The sequence below is a fragment of the Nycticebus coucang genome, chromosome 23 (assembly GCF_027406575.1).
Source record: "Nycticebus coucang isolate mNycCou1 chromosome 23, mNycCou1.pri, whole genome shotgun sequence".
NCBI lineage: Eukaryota > Metazoa > Chordata > Mammalia > Primates > Lorisidae > Nycticebus > Nycticebus coucang.
In genome coordinates, this window is record NC_069802.1 from 37,529,566 (window position 1) to 37,546,287 (window position 16,722).

At 51.2% G+C, this 16,722-nt stretch overlaps 1 protein-coding gene across 10 annotated transcripts in view; it reads left to right on the top strand.

Annotated features, from left to right (window-relative positions):
- Positions 1–16,722, top strand: part of ZFYVE28 (zinc finger FYVE-type containing 28) — a 97,430-nt gene that overhangs the window by 77,752 nt on the left and 2,956 nt on the right. For all 10 annotated transcript variants that reach the window (XM_053577986.1, XM_053577993.1, XM_053577990.1 and 7 more), the window contains 3 exons: positions 6,280–7,566; positions 15,578–15,732; positions 16,163–16,279. In XM_053577986.1, the coding sequence (XP_053433961.1) occupies positions 6,280–7,566; positions 15,578–15,732; positions 16,163–16,279 (1,559 nt within the window). The remainder of the gene's footprint in view (positions 1–6,279; positions 7,567–15,577; positions 15,733–16,162; positions 16,280–16,722) is intronic.

The window sequence follows — 16,722 nt, forward strand, 5'->3', positions numbered from 1 at the left end:
TCAAGCCCAGCCTGGCTTTGCCTCACCTGGGTGTCACATGGGGCTGGGAGTTCTTGCCCCGGGAGCTTCTGGTGGTGGAGCTGCAGAGTTCCTGACGTGGTCCGATGTGCACCCTTTGTTCACTGAGGTCTGGAATTTACCTCTGTTTCAATCAGGGCCACTCATGCTTGTGGCTTTGTCTTTCATTACTGGTGTGTGTTTGTGTTGACACGTTGAAGCCCCCATTGAACCCTACACCTTTTTTCCTGTGGATGGATACTCTCCTGGGCCTCTCTGCATTGGCAGAGTCCTGCTACGGCCACATGGACGATGGAGCAGCTGACGGCTGGAGTCCTTGAGTGACTCCCTGGCCACGTGGCCTTGGGCCCCTGGGTATGTTCTACCACGGCTCCTGGTCTCGAGGACCAGGTTCCCTTGGGGCATTCAGAGAACACAGAACTCGGCCCCATGTAGAGTCAGAAGTGGTGTGGGTCTAATGGAAAGTGACCCAGAATGGGGTTTCGAGCTCTCGGTGCCTCAGCGGGGTGGCCCTTGGCGGGTTTGTGGGCCCCAGGGCGTGGCCCCGAGGTGACATCTGAGAGAGGAAATGGGAGGGATGACCCGGAGCTGGGCAGGAAGCAGGGTGCCCTGGGCAGATTGTGAGGAAGGGCATGTGTGGTGGAGGGCAAGGGGAGGGGGCGTGTAGGGCTGGTGGAGAGCCCTGACTGTGTATGGTGATCCCCACAGCCTTGTCCACCCACAGGGACAATGGAGACAAAGGTGGGGCTGAGCAACCCAGAGCAGAGTGTTCTGCAGGCACAGTGGGGAGGCCTGGGACTGCGGGCTGGATGGGAGCGGGTCCAATTGTGTCCGAGGGGACAGAGCCTTCTCTATTGAGGATGAGCAATTCGAAATCCCAGATGCTCTTTAATATCATTCTTTAAATATTATCCCCAAAGCTGGTGTGGGTGGGAGGTGTGCAGCCGCAGGCTGGCCCTGCCTGCTGCCCCTGGGGAACTAGAATCACTGAGGGTACTCCCCACACATGGAGGATGGTGAGGCTCTATAGGTGAGCCTGAGCCGCCTCTGAGGACGGGCCTCCGGCTTACCCACTGTCACCCATTGCAGTCCCATGATGACAAATAGGGCTTCAGAAGCTGCAGCCTCCATTGCAGGTCGAACATCACCCCTGGGAAAGAAAAGCCAAAAAGAAATACCTAAATAGAGTACTTAAAAATGAACTTGGATTGAGGCTAGGAGTTCTATGGACAGCAGAGCAAGACCGCATCTCTACACAAAATAGAAAACCTGGCTGGGGGCGGTGGTATGTGCCTGTAGTCTCAGAGTCTCAGGAGGCTGTGGTGAGTTATGATTGTGCCACTGCGCTCCAGCCTGGGTGACAGGGCAAGACCTTGTCTCTGAAAAAAGAAAGAAAAAGTGAACTTGAATCAGTTGTAGAATAATTAAAGGACATGATGAATTTTGTGAGAGGGTATTTTAATAAATGACTGCTGTCAAATACCAGACGTAACTGGACAGCTTCACACCTTCTCTCAAGGGTAAATGAACTGAGGATACTAGGATTGGGTGAACCAAAATTCCAGAGAGGGGAGGACCTTTGTGGGGGTGACTGCCAGGCTCTGTAGCTGTTTTCCCTCGGGGAGCATCTGGCAATTCTAGGCTTGTCTGGGGCTTGGGCTGCCCAGGCAGAGATTCTCCTCTGGGGAAAGGCAACTGAATACAAGAGGCTGGTGAAACAAATTTGGAGCCTTTAAGCAGTACACCTGGGCAGGGGGGAATCCCAGGCAGACCCTCCCGGAGGGCACGGAGAGGCTCCCTGCAGATCTGGGGTGCTTAGGAGACATACAGGCCTTAAGCACACTTCTAGTCCAGACATTTGACAGGTTCTGAAGCTACATGGGTACTGGAGGGGAAGTCCTAGTATCAGAGCTACAGTAACCAGACTGAAGCTGCAGCCCAGGGCCAACCTACTTAATTTTGGAAGGGAATATGATAATGTACCCTGACATCATCTGCCTAATGCAGGAAGGGGGAAGGCCCTTGTGGTGGAAACATCATCTGTAGCCTCTGTGAGTCCTTTATATCCAGTATCTGTCATACAGTCCAAAATCACTAAAAAGTAGAGGTAAGAAAATATGACTGATAATTAAGAGAAGAGTAAGAAAATTGATGCAGACCACAGATGATCTAGACATTAGACACAAGGACTTGAACACAGGATCAATGTGTTAAAGAAATAGGGGAAAATCAGATAAGAGGGCAGAGAACTTAAACAGAGAATTGGAATCTATGAAAAAGAGACAAGTAGGGCAGTACCTGTGGTCAAAGGAGTAGGGCGCCGGCCCCATATGCCAGAGGTGGTGGGTTCAAACCCAGCCCCGGCCAAAAACTGAAAAAAAAAAAAAAGAGAGAGAGAGAGAGACAAGTGACATTCTAAAGGTAAGAAAATTCACTATCTGGAAATAAGAACACAATAAATGGGTTAATAGCTGATGGGACCCAGCAGAACACTGAAGTAGTGAACTTGTGGACAGCTCAATAGAAGGGACCCGAGCTGAAGCACAGAGAGAAAAAGAATGGGAAAAGCGATAAACCCAGAACCATGCGTAAGAGACATACAACATGCTCAAAATGTCTCACTTATGGCCGGGCGTGGTGACACACGCCTGTAATCCCAGCACTTGGGAGGCTGAGGCAGGTGGATTGCCTGAGCTCACAGGCTCAAGACCAGCCTGTACCAGAACAAGACCCCATCTCTAAAAATAGCCGGGTGTTGTGGTGGGCGCCTGTAGTCCCAGCTACTTGGGAGGCTGAGGCAAAAGAATCACTTAAGCCCAGGAGTTTGAGGTTGCTGTGAGCTAAGACGCCACAGCACTCTACCAACGGTGACAAAGTGAGAATCTGTCTCAAAAAAAAAGTCTAACTTATATAATTGGGATCTCAGAAGAAGAGAACAGAGAGGGTGGGCAAAGCAATATTCAAAGAAGTCATGGCCAAGAATTTTCCTAATTCCCAAAAGATGAAAAATCTCTATCCACAGATTCAGCATGTTCCCAAGATCACCTCCCTCACTCCCTCCTTCCCATTCTTTCTCTCTTGTTTTTTGTAGAAATTGACAAACTAATTCTAAATCCCTATGGAAATTCGAGGGACCTGGAATAGCTAAGAACAAGAAGCAGACCATTACTCATCTCTTCTACTCTTTTTTTTTTTTTCTTGAGACAGAGTCTTACTCTGTCACCTGGGTAAAATGCTGTGGCCTGAGTTCAAGTGATCCTCCTGCCTCAGCTGTGGAGTAGCTGGGACTATAGGTGCCTGCCACCATGCCTGGGTAATTCTTCTATTTTTAGTAGAGACGGAGTCTTGCTCTTGCTCAGGCTGTTCTCAAACTTCTGAGCTCAAGGGATCCCCCTGCCTTGGCCTCCCAGAATGCTGGGATTAGAGGCGTGAACCATTGTGCCTGGCCAAAGGATGGACTTCTGACCCATTCAATAGAATATAAAGTCTATGATGTGTGCCACACCTTTTGGGGGCAAGACACTATTGTAAGAGGGTCTTTACCTAATGCAATCAGTGTAACCTGGTTTCTTGTACCCTCAATGAATCCCCAACAATAAAAAAAGAAAGAATAGGGCGGCGCCTGTGGCTCAGTCGATAAGGCACCGGCCCCATATACGGAGGGTGGCGGGTTCAAACCCGGCCCCGGCCAAACTGCAACAACAAAAAAATAGCTGGGCATTGTGGCGGGCGCCTGTAGTCCCAGCTACTCAGGAGGCTGAGGCAAGAGAATCGTTTAAGCCCAGGAGCTGGAGGTTGCTGTGAGCTGTGTGAGGCCACGGCACTCTACCGAGGGCCATAAAGTGAGACTCTGTCTCTACAAAAAAAGAAAGAATATAAAGTCTCGGCACAACCAATACATATGTGGCCCCCTGATTTATAGAGCAGTAGGGGATCATTTTTTCCCCATTCAATGGGCTGAGATACCTATATGAGAAAAATATCTCATATGGATGTCGTAAGTGTCTGGGTCACTACTACAATCATATACAAAATCAATTCCATGTAGAATGCAGGTGTGAGTGAAAAGTAAAATAATAGAGCTTCTAGAGGCAAAAAATCAAGTAGAATTTGTGACACTGGAGCAAAGATTTCTTTTTTTTTTTGCAAAGATTTCTTAAACAGGACACGAAAGCATGAGCTATAAAGAAAAATGCAGTATACTGGACTTCATTAAAATTAAGAGAATGAAAAGGCAGGACACAGTCGGAGAAGACATCTAGTAAAGACACACCCAACAGAGAACTCCCATCCAAAATATGTACAGAACTCCTTACAGTTACCAAGGAAAGGAAAAGGCAGACAACCCAAGTAAAAACCAGCAGAAGCCTTGACCAGGCCCTTCCTGTAGAGGATACCTAGGGGCTGTTGAGCACTAAAAATGGTGCCCTACTTCATTAGTCCTCAGCCTGCAGCAATTTAAAGACACAGTAAGATACCATTGCACACTCACCAGAAAGTAATTAATAGTAGCATGTTCACGAGGGCCTGGGGCAAGCAGAGCTGTGGGTCAAGGCCGTGCAGCAGACATGGCCATGGTTCCCCTGTGGCTCAGCCCTCAGCAGGATGCACAGGTGTTCTAGAGAGTTGCCCAGGGCTGGGGAGGTCACAGCAGCCAAAACCCATCAGGTGTAGGACAGAGAAATAAATAAACTGTGGTATAGTTATACAACAAAATACATAAGAATGAATGATCTGTGACAATGTGTATCATTGTGGATGAATTGTCCTAAATTGGATGGCTGGATCTACCAAGACAACAGCAGAAAGCCCCATTAAATTCAGTAAAACAATGAATACTTTTTCAGCATAAGTGTGTCCAAATGCCCCTGTTTAGGATATACACTAAAAACGTATTTATATGTACCCTTACAAGTTACATACTTGCTGTTCTTCTGAAATTGAAACTTAATTGGATATCCTGTGTTTTATCTGACAATTCTACACAAACACAGTGGCACCTGTGGCTCAAAGGAGTAGGACGCCAGGCCCATATGCCGAGGTGGCAGGTTCAAACCCAGCCCCGGCCTGAAACTGCAAAAAAAAAACACATGCATAGTATTAGCAAACAAAGCCTGCCACAAGGGAGTGTTGCCGGCACATTTCCATTTTCTCCAGGGAATGAAGGCAGGAGAGACCCCAGTCTGCCCTGATCATCAGGACCAGGGTGGTGCCAGCAGTGAGGGGCTTGGGGAGTGTTTGTATCTTGGTCTATGGTCTGGGTCCCTTTTACACAGTGTATTCAGCTGGTGAAAATTCACCATCTGTCTGGTGCCGAGAAGTGCACTTTCTACAAGTTCCTTGACTGTCCTGGATGGTTTAATGTATGACTCGGGGCCCCATGGACAGCGCGTGCTTTCAGGTGGTAGGACCCGTGGACAGCATGTGCCATCAGGTGGTAGGACCCGCTCAGGCCCACCCTGGCTCGGGGCCCTGTGGACAGTGTGTGCCATCAGGTGGTAGGACCCGTGGACAGCATGTGCCATCAGGTGGTAGGACCCGCTCAGGCCCACCCTGGCTCGGGGCCCTGTGGACAGTGTGTGCCATCAGGTGGTAGGACACACTCAGGCCCACCCTGGCTTTGCTACTAAATCAACTGCACCTTTGGTCAGGGCTGCAGTGCCACATCCTGTGGGATGCCTTCCCATCTGAGCCAGGAGCCCTCCTTCGGGCCTGTGTTCTCTTTTGTTGCAGGTGTCATTACTGTGGTTTATTTGTTGCTCATGTAGATACCTGTTCGTTATCTGTCTCGCCCAACTGGAGGCCGACTCCACTGGGCAGGGACCGGCTGCCTTCTTCCTGTGTCCTCAGCGTGCGTGCCTAGCACAGAGCTGGCACATGATAATATTTGCTGAACGAAGGATAAAAGTTTGTATGTAAACCAACGTATTTTTTTTCCCACTCCTTAGAGTTTTATTTGTGCAGTTAGCACATACCAAAGAATCAGGATTTCCTTGTTTTAAGTGAGAGGTTTCAGAATCTCATTATTAGAAGGAAACCTAGAATCAGAGTCAGCCACCCTGAGTACTGCTGACCCACCTCCAAGACTTGGTTTTGTGGTGGAGGAACCATTCTGGTGCCATGTGAATTTATGTGCAAGCCTTCCACACGTGGCTGCTTTCCTGCTGGTGCAGATTTCAGGGGACTGTGTCCACTCTTGGCCAAGGGGGCTAGTGTGGCTTTTGGGACCCTCACTCTTGTTTCTTATCTCAACCCTTGTAGGGATTTACTACAGACGCTGACTGAGGAGGAGCTGCACACTTTGGAGCGAAACCTCTGCATTTCCCAGGATGTGGAGTTCCCCATCCGAGCGGACGTGCAGGTGCCCACTGTCCTGGCCCCCACCTTTTCCGCACCCCTTCCCCCTGAGGAGCCGCGCTCAGCTAAGGCCAAAGACACAGAGGCAGAGCTGGCCTGTTCCATGCAGTATGATGACCAGGAGCTGGAGCAGCTCAGCCGCATGGTCCACAGGGCTGGGGACGAGATGTCCTCTCTACTGTCACCGCCCAGTGCCTGCCAGTCCCCCGCACACAGGGCGGGAGCAGAGGGCAGCCCATGTGGGGAGGCCTCTCCAGGCAGAGTGCACCTACAGGTGGACAGCAACGAGGACCGCGTATTCTTTATGGATGACGTGGAGGACACAGCAGACACCCCTGCCAGGCCTGAGTCCCCTCAAGGCCCATTTGAGTGGGCAGGCGGTGCCCAGCCTGACCCCCAGAAGAGAGGTCAGGGAGGCCAGAGCCGAGGTGCTGAGGTCAGTGTTCCCACTGCTGAAAAGGAGGACCTGAGCAACAACAACAACGACATGGGGGATGGCGGCGCACATGTGGCCAGTCTCCTGGGTTCCAACTCCTGCAGCTGCCTGGACTCACAGCTTTACCTGGATGGCTGGGAGGTGGGGACAGACGATGCCGAGACGGCCGAGATGATCGCCCACCGCACAGGGGGCATGAAGCTCTCGGCCACTGTCATCTTCAATCCCAAATCGCCCACCTCCTTGGATTCTGCTGCCACCACCCAGGAAACCCCAGGCCTGGGTGCTTCCCCCTCTGGGCCTGTGGCTGAGGGAACAGAGGGCAGCTCCCACAGACTCAGCACCGCAGCCAGCGACTGCCTGCTGCATTCCTGTGTATGCTGTGGGAGCTGCGGGGACAGCAGGGAGGATGCTGGGGAGCATCTTCGGGAGAAGTGCCACCCCGGGAGCCTCATTGGTGCCTCTTACACAGCTGGCTTAACCAAGTCCGGCAACAAGGGCCCTGACAGGCAGGACAAGGCCTGGCCTGTCCCTGAGGGCCCCCTGCCCACAGAAGACGCCTGCGACAGACAGGACCCCAAAGCCCCCACTCCCAGTAACTGCCTGGCACAGACCTCAGGTTCCCAGGTGGATGCAGCAAATGGGTCTCAGGGAGAGGCTGAGGTCACCGGTCAGCAGCAGGGACTGGAGGCCAGACAGCAGGATAGCAGGACACCGGCAGCCCAGGTGGACCCCCAGCAGCCAGTGGGCTCCAGGTAAGAGTCAATCTGCTTGAGGTATTGGCCTCATCTTCTCTGCATTCAATGCCCATCATGTCGGCAGCTCCCACAGCATACATAGGAATGCAGCAGGCAGGAATGCAGAGTCCTGGAAGTATTGAAATGTCTCCATGTGGGGCTTCCTGGCCACCAGCAGGTGCTGGGCCCAAGCCAGAGTGTGATCCTGTGTGTGGCAGGTGGGCAGTGGGCTGGCTCTGGGAGGCGCCTACCCTGTTGGAAGTTAAGCAGCCAAGAAATGTGCCCAGTGAACCCAAACTCCCCCTTTCTGATGGCACAGGTACTTCCCAAGTGCTGTGGGCAGTATCCAGCCATCGGCCCACCCTCTTTCACTGCCCTGGTGTAAGCTGCATGTAGTATCCCCAGACCACCCTTGGGCCAGTTGCCAGGCCATGTCCCCAGATGCCAGTACCTCCCAGTACTGTCCCCTCCCCTCCCTCTGAATGAATCTCCCTTCCTGCCACTTCCCCAGTATATGGCTTGGCGCCCATAGCTCAGTGGTTAGGGCGCTGGCCACATACACTGAGGCTGGCGGGTTCAAACCCAGCCTGGGCCTGCTAAAAAACAATGACAACTGCAACAAAAAAATAGCTGGGCATTGTGGCGGGCACCTGTAGTCCCAGCTGTTTGGGAGTATCAGGCAAGAGAATTGTTTAAGCTCAAGAGTTTGAGGTTGATGTAAGCTGTGAGGCCATGGCACTCTACTGAGGGTGACATTGTAAGACTCTGTCTCAAAAAAAAAAAAAAATAGAGGCAGGCTGCTGGGAAGACAGTGGGGTGGGTTGTGCAAGACCTGGGGCAGGCACCTCCGTTGGACTGCAGGAAGCTTTCCTTGCTCCCACTCCCCTGAACAAAACAGACTAGTGACCCAGCATTGGAGATAAGAGGGGAAATGCAGGTGCTGGGCCAGCCACAGTGGTTCACAGTTCACTCGTGGCTGAATGGTCAGGACGCTTGGGCCTCTAAGCAGGACTCCGCTTTGTGAGGTTCCCACCCTGGCTACAGCTGTGTCCACTGGCCTCTCTACCAAGGCAGGAGGTAGAAGGACAGGGAGGCCAGAAAAGCTCCCGGGAGCCATGGGAGCTGGGGCTGGGAGGGCCACAGGTGCAGTCAGGGAGGGTGTCCTCACTCCTGGGCACTCCTTCCTCCTGTGCCTCAGACCCCCTGGGCACCACGAGGCTGTGCCCTCCAGGGCAGTTGCCCAGGTAGGTGGCGGGACCTCAATGGCTATCAGGGCTGCGTTTCCTCCCAGCTTCTGCGCAGAGCTCCACGGCCTCTGCGGTGTGGGCTGTGCTGGCTCCTAGGGTCAGCAGTAGCTGCTCTGCAGTCCCCCATGCCCCGCCCAGCCCTGGATTTGCTGCTTCTGGACACATCCTGTGAGTGGAATCACTTGCAATTTTTGGTTTTACAAAGGTGTGAAAGCCGTACACCTTCAGAGAAACTGTACTTTGAATTTTGAAGGTTAGGTGTGTTAAATGCATTTTTAAGTTATGACATTTTCAAGTTACAGTAGGTTTGTCAAGACATAACTCCTCGTGGGTCGAGGGACATTGGTAATACGTGACCTTTTGTCTCTGGCTTCTGTCTCTGAGCACAGAGTGTTTAAGGCTCGTCCAAACTGAAGTGTAAATTAGTCTTCATTCCTCTCTGAGGCCAAGTAATGTTCAGCTGATGGATGTGTGTGTTGTCTCCACTTTGGGCTACTACGAGCAGTGCTGCTGTGGGAATTTGTGTACAAGTGTTTGTGTGGACACGTGTGTTCAGTTCTGTGGGGTTTGTCCCCAGGAGCAAGTCGGTGGTTTATGTGGTGACTCTGTGACAGCTTCCTGAGGAACTGTCAATCGTGTTTCAGAATGGCTGAAGTTTGCATCCCACTGACTGTGTACAAGGGTCCCAGTTTTCCTGCATCCTAACTAACACTCATTACTGTCTAAGCTTTTTTTTTTTTTTAACCTATTTTACAGATGGTTCGGTCCTTAGGGCATATCCCACTCAAATATACAGTCAACTGATTATTTTAACAGCACTTGAAATCATTCCTCTCCTGAGGTTATGTCACCAGTTTTACTCACGGTTAGGTTACTTTGTTCCATTTAGCAGTAGATTTATAGAGATTTTATACAGATTGCTATTTTCATAGAACTCAGTTTTATAATTAGGTGAAATACTTGTTTGGTTCCCAGTCAAATCTAGAGAATAAGGTATACTCAGAGAAGTCTGTCCAAAGGCACTTTTATTTCCTCCCACCACTAAGGGGAACAATTTAAAATGTTTTCATTGTTTATCCTTTTTGTAGATAGATACACACAGTATTTTGCCCCCTCCCATTCGTAACAGTGCTACAAACACTGCTGTCCACTGGCCTTCCTAGCCTCCCAGCCCAGAGCCTGCCTGCTGCTGTCTGGGATTGTCCTTCATTTCCCGTCCAGCTGAGTAGGGCCCAGCCGTGGGGCTGGGCCAGAGTGTGCTCAGTCAGGCTCTGCTGCTGGCTATCGGGTTGTTTCTGGACTTTTGCTCTTACAGATGGTGCTACAACCACAGCCTCGTGAGAACAACCTCTCCTGTTTTTTGATAAGACTTTTTTTGAGGCTCCTCGGTGGGCCTCAGACTTAACTTAGCTCGTTGGTAAGTGCATTGCTTATCTCCAGAGTTGACACGAAGCTGTTCTGAATCCTTTGACAGGCTCGGGGCAGTTTCCAGGTTTGGCCTGCGCTGTTTTTGTTGTTTGTCCAGGTGACAACAGGCAGACACCCACCCCATCTGGAAGCTCCTCCCATCCTTCTGACATGATCTTTGTACCCCACAGTGGACATGGCCTTTCACACAGCTGAGAAGTCCTTGGCCTCATCCAGCTCAGCACAAAACCCTGTACTTCAGTGGAGAAAAGGCAAGAGGACCTGTAAGTGGCCTCAAAGGCAATGCTGTCTTCCAAGGAAGAAAGCACATGGCAAGTGGCCAGGTGACAGGGACAGCCATGCGTTTGGTCCAGACCCCCAGACAGTGGTGCCAGGGCCCAGGACTATGCCTGGAGGTAGTTGGGAATAGGTCAGCCTAGTGGCAGCAGGTCAGACTTCCACCCTTCGTGGGCAGTACTTACACTGGAGCATCAGCCATTCACCATCCATCCATTTCTCAAGCATCTTCCAGGGTGGCCGAGCCAGGCGGCTGAGACCCACCGAGGAGCAAGAGATGGAGCCTGTCCCCTTGGAGTGTAATGTGACACCCGTGCTGAGGTGATCTGCAGTGTGTATTCTTAAAACAAAAGACCAGCTGCACACAACCAGAAGGTTCACCAAAATTCAGACGGCAAGACATCAGGGAGTGTGATTGGTACTGGGTAACACTTGTGCAAAGCTTTGTGGTGACACAGCTAGTCCATGAGTGGCCTGGCTGTCCTCACCCTTCCTGTTCAGCTGCTGAGAGATGGAAGCCGAGACAATGGTACTGGCCTTAGCTCAGAGCCCAGTGTCCTGGACATCATGCTGCTACCCTGAGGTGACTGTGGGACGTGTTCATCCAGCAAGCACCTCTGGCAGCCCTGTGTGTGGTGTGGGGGGCTCACAGGCAGGCCCTGTGCTCACAGGCCTCTAGTCCATGTGTCAGGCCTCTGTATGAGACAGGCAAAGAAGCTGTGGCAAAGGCCAGCCTAGGGCGTGTGGCTCTGGTCAGGTAGATCACAGCCTCCAAGTGGAAAGGTAGGGCTGCCTGGGCACTGGCCAGGGGACTGACACCAGTGTGGAGGCAGATCACATGAGGGTCCCAACCAGCAGGAGCCCCCTCTCCAGGGCATTTCCTCAGGCCCCGGTGGCCAGACATCGTCAATGGCAGATGCTAATGCATTCACCTGCTGCTAAGAACATTCCAGGTCCTGTGTTCTGAAACTTCTCTTGTTTTACTGGCTGCTTTCCACCTTTTCAGTCATCATACCTTTCCTGGAACAGTTGACATCTTTTAAAAGCTTGTTTTCCTCACCTAGCCTCACCTCTCTGGTCCTGAGCCTCCCATGCCCGTGAAGCCGCTAGTCTGCATGACAGGAGCTGGGCTCCAGCTAGCCCTGCGCTTTTCTCAGGGACGTGCCATGGTGTGTCTCCAGCCTGCCTTCTTTGGAAAGCAGCATGGACCCCCTTATTCCTAATTATAATTGTGGTCCTTGTTCATTGTAGAAACTTTGGAAAACATAAAAAGAATAAAAGAAGGAAACAAAAATCACCCCAAATCTTATGAGTTTTTTTTTTGTTCATTGAAATGAATATATGATCATTTCTCTACTAAGTTCTTTGAAAGCGCAACTTTAATTGGATAGTACTCTATTGTGAGGACAAATGCTTAGTATATCCTTCCATTTTTCCTTCATTAAACTACTAGCCTCATGAGTAGTTCCTTCCATGGTTCTTTTTCACTCGGATTAATTCTTTAGCATTAGTCCTCAGAAGTAGAATCACTATAGCAAAGGTATGACATCCTGCAAAGCTCTGCCACTTACTGTCCGCAGAGCGGTGCTGACTAATCCCCACAGAGCAGCACCAGGCCTAGAGGCAGAGAAGTCACATGCCCTCTTCCTGGACACCTTTTCCTGTCAGTGCCTGGGTGTGTCGTCTTTGAAGTGACTGCTCATGTCCTTTGCCTGTTTTTGGTTTTGTTTTTTTGAGACAGAGTCTCACTATGTTGCCCTCAGTAGAGTGCCATAGTGTCCCAGCTCACAGCAACCTCAAACTCTTGGGCTTAAGCAATTCTCTTGCCTCAGCCCCCCAAGTAGCTGGAACTACAGCTGCCCACCACAATGCCCAACTATTTTTTGTTGTTGTTGCAGTAGTGATTGTTGTTTAGCAGGCCCAGGCTGGGCTTGAACCTACCAGCCTCAGTGTATGTGGCTGGCGCCCTAACCACTGAGCTATGGGTGCCGAGCCCTTTGCCTGTTTTTCAATTGTATTTTGTGTTTTCTTACTGACTTTAAAATGTTCCCTCTGTCTGTTACATCTCAGTCTGTTCCCAGGCTACAGAGTGTCAGCCTAGCTTACAGCCATCTCAAATTCTTGAACCCAGGCTCAATGCCTATGGCTCAAGCGGCTAAGGCACCAGCCACATACACCAGAGCTGGTGGGTTCAAATCCAGCCCAGGCCTGCCAAACAACAATAACTACAACCAAAAAATAGCCAGGTGTTCTGGCAGGCGCCTATAGTCCCAGCTACGTAAGAGGCTGAGGCAAGAGAATACTTAAACCCAGGAGTTGGAGATTGCTGTGAGCTGTGACACCATGGCACTCTACCCAGCGTGACAGCTTGAGACTATGTCTCAAAAAAAAAAAAAATCTTGGACCCAAGTGATCCTCCTGCCTCAGCCTCCTAAGTTGCTGGGACTATAGGTGCTTGCCATGACCTGGCTGGTTTTCTAAAAATGTAGAGACAGGATCTCGCTCCTGCTTCGGCTGGTCTTGAACTGATCTCAAACAATCCTCCTGCTTTTGGTCTCTCAAAGTGATAGGATTATAGGTGTGAACCACTGTGCCCAGCCTTCTTTTGTATTTTAATCTTTTTGTTGCTATTGTCAATGGGAACATTGTCTCAATTTTATTTTTATTTCATTGCTACCATATCTCAATACAAGTGATTTTAAAAATAAATCTCTATCATTTATGGTATACATATCATAAAGTTCTCCCTTCAAAGTGTACAGTCAGTGGTTTTTAGGAATGGACACTCTAGACCTTTTGAACTTAATGCCATGCCAATGCCATCCTCGTGGCTACATATTTGCCACCTCAGTTCCTTTCCCTCTGTTCTTTCCCTGCCTCGATTATCTTTTTTCCCATATTAAAAATGTTGGTAAAATTCATGTGACAACATTTGCTATTTAACCCTTGTTAAGAGCACCATTTGGGACACTAAGTACATTTGCCATGCCGGGTAGCCCTCCCTACCAGCCACCCCAGAACTTTCTCATCTTCCCAAACCAAAGCTCTGTCCCCACTGAACACTAACTTCCACTCCCCAGACCCAGCACCCACAATTTTTTTCTGTCTCTGCGAGTCCGATGGCTCCAGGACCCTTGTGTGAGTGGGATCACGCAGGATGCATCCTTTCACTTCTGGCTTATTTCACTGATCGTGGCACACACTAGGTTTGTTTGCTGCTGTGTGTGTCGGAACTTCCTAAAGCTGAGTATGTTCCACTGTGCACACACTGCCATGTCTGTGCTCCGCTGATGCACACTTGGCTGCTCCCGCCCACTGGTTGTTGTGAGGCATGCTGCATGGAACATGGGTGTGCAAGTGTCTATGACGTGGCAAGGCTGAAAGCGAGACTAGTGACATTCAGAAGCTGATATTCTGGATAGTGATGGTCTCACTCCCTTGCCTTGCCAGTTCCCAGGCTGCAGGCCACCATCAGGGCTCAGCAGAAAGTCCAGTCCTGCAGCTCAGCTACCCCAGCAGCACAGCCAAGTCCCCCGCCTGCACCCGCCCCACTGAAGGAAGGGGACCCGCAAGGCTCTAGCCTCTTCCAGCTCTCCTCCCTCTCTGCTGGAGCAGACGCTGTGCTTCTTAACGCTCTTCCATGATGAGGCTGTACCCACAATGGTGAGGGGCCAGGCCATCACCGCAGACTGGGACTCCTTTCTAGTTGTGCACAGGGACAACCGTGCTGCCTTGGGTATTCTGCAGTCTGCCGTGTACAGAGAGAGTTTGGGCATGTTCCCCAGTAGGCACTGGGCTGCAAAGCGTGAGCAGCTCAGTTTTACTCAAATTATTTTTCCAAAGTGGTTGCACCAATCTCCACTTCCTCCAGCAAGGCAGATGCTTCTGTTGCTCCCCTCACCTACCTCTTAAACAAGCCTCCGGCATGGGTAGCACACCAGACGGCTACCCCCATGAGGAGAACAGACAGGGTACTCTGCCAATGGCAACTTTTAAAAAATTGTAATGAATATTTCTAGATATATAAAAGATTTTGCATCCATGAAACAACTGTAAGAACTGTTACAGTTAAAGAACCTAATAGCAGATGGAAGGAGTTGAGGAAATTTCCCAGAAAGTGGGACAAAAAGACAAAGAGAAGATAGATAAATTATTTTAAAACTGGAGGGCCAGTGACACACAGCCTGGGCTGGGCAAGTAGACACTTTGGGGTAGCTCAGCTGTGAATAGTATTTGGACTATCACAGGGTAATCTGCAAACAGTGGGTCTCACAAAAACCAAGGACACAGCTGCTAGAGGATGGAGAAGGGAATGTATGGGGAGGGTCACTGTCAGCCAGGAGGAGGTGTCGTTCACAGTCCGGAGGCTAGACGTCCAAATCTGGCAGGGGGGAGCCTTCGGGAGGACCTACTTCAAGGCCTCTGCGGGAGGCTCCTTCCTGCCTCTTCCAGCTCCTGGGGGCTCCAGGGGTCCCCTGGCTTGTAGCCACATTGCTCCACTTTCTGGTCTGTGTCCACATGACCTTCTCTCTCTTGTGTCTGTCTCCTCTTGTGTCTCTTATAGGGACATTCATCACTGGATTTAGGGCCCATCAGGATCATCCTGAGTGATCTCCTCATCTCAAGATCTTTCACTTAATTACCTCCACAAAGACTCTCTTTTCGAGGAAGGTCATGTTCAGAGGTTCCACAGGTCAGGGTATGGGCATATCTTCTTGGAGGGCTGCCATTCAGCCCACTGCCAATAAATAGTGTGAAGTGTGAATCTCCTGCTAGAGGAAGTTGGTAGATGATATTAAGCTGGGACTTGTGGGTCACATCAGTGTCTACACAAGGAGACGCCTGTGAATGTGGCTGTCTTAGGGCAGCCCAAGGCAGGGCAGGGCAAGGTCGGAGCCAGCTGTAACCCCTAGCTGAAGGGTGCACCTGTATTACATTGATGCCATTTGAAGTTAAGTTATAGGAAAGTCGTGCGTCTGGGCAGGACCCCCACGCCTGGGGGCCTTCGAGCTCTGTGTGGACCTTCAGGCCACACCTTTGCCACAAACCCTTCTCTATGTCCCCTTCTCTATGTGCAGCGGCTCCACGGCTGGCTCCTGTTCCTCAGACAAGACTGGGCCAGCAGTGGTCCTGGCAGCAACACCTATCACCCCAGTGGCCACAAGAGAGAAGATTCGGTCCAGGTTCCACGGCAGCCGCGACCTGATCCACCGCCTGTTTGTGTGCATTTCAGGTGTGAGGTCCCAGCCTGAGTCGCTGAGGACTCAAGCGAGAAGGTGCATGCCTTAGGGCCGCACGGCCGCCCCCTGGTGTTGCTGTAAATGGTACCTTCTCTGTTGTTTCCCAGAAAAGGGCTAGATCTACGTAAGACTGGAAGGCAGAGGTGGGGACCTCCCAGGTGAATAGGGTGGGGAACGCCCACGGGCAGGCACAGTGTGGGGCTCCAAGTGTCCCTCAGCGAGTGTCCAGAGCCACCTTGCGGTGACAGCTGTGACCTGTGGCTAAAATGCATGAATGTAAATAGCAGACCTCCTGCCCCCGGGTTTTCACTCCTATCTTGGATAGGAGTGTCTCCAAAGCCCGCCTCCTTTTTCCCTGATTCCCAGCCTCTGAAGTTCCTGCTGTTGCCCTCTGTCCCTCTTACCATGGTCCTCCTCCCTCAGGTGTGGCTGACCAGCTGCAGACCAACTATGCTAGTGACCTGAGAAGTATTCTTAAGACGCTGTTTGAGGTCATGGCCACCAAGCCAGAAACGGATGACAAGGAAAAGTTAAAGAAGGGTGAGTTGAATGCCCACTCAGGATAGGTCCGGAGCCTGTGCCAGCTGCCTATGTCCACTGCCCCAGGGAGGCGGGTGCTGAGAAAACCACACCTTCAACCCTAGGCAAATATGGCCCCTAAGAGGCAGGCGTGTACCCAGGATTGGCTAAGCTGCCAGTCCACACATGCAACCAGGGGATGTGTAGCAGTGGGGCCTGGGAAAGACCCAGAGAGACCCCTGCCTGGAGAAGCAGCCCCATCCCCTGAATATGCAGATGGTCCAAGCCCTCTGTTCTCAGGCAAGTGGCAGGTAGCTCTGACCCCTCCCTACACACTGCAGCAAGGCAGTCCGGCTCTCACTACTGACAGAGGCCAGACAGTGCCACAGCACTGAATTCCATCTGTCACAGCAGAGGCTAACTGGGAGTCATGGGGGGACCATGGGCCACACAGCTCTATGGGA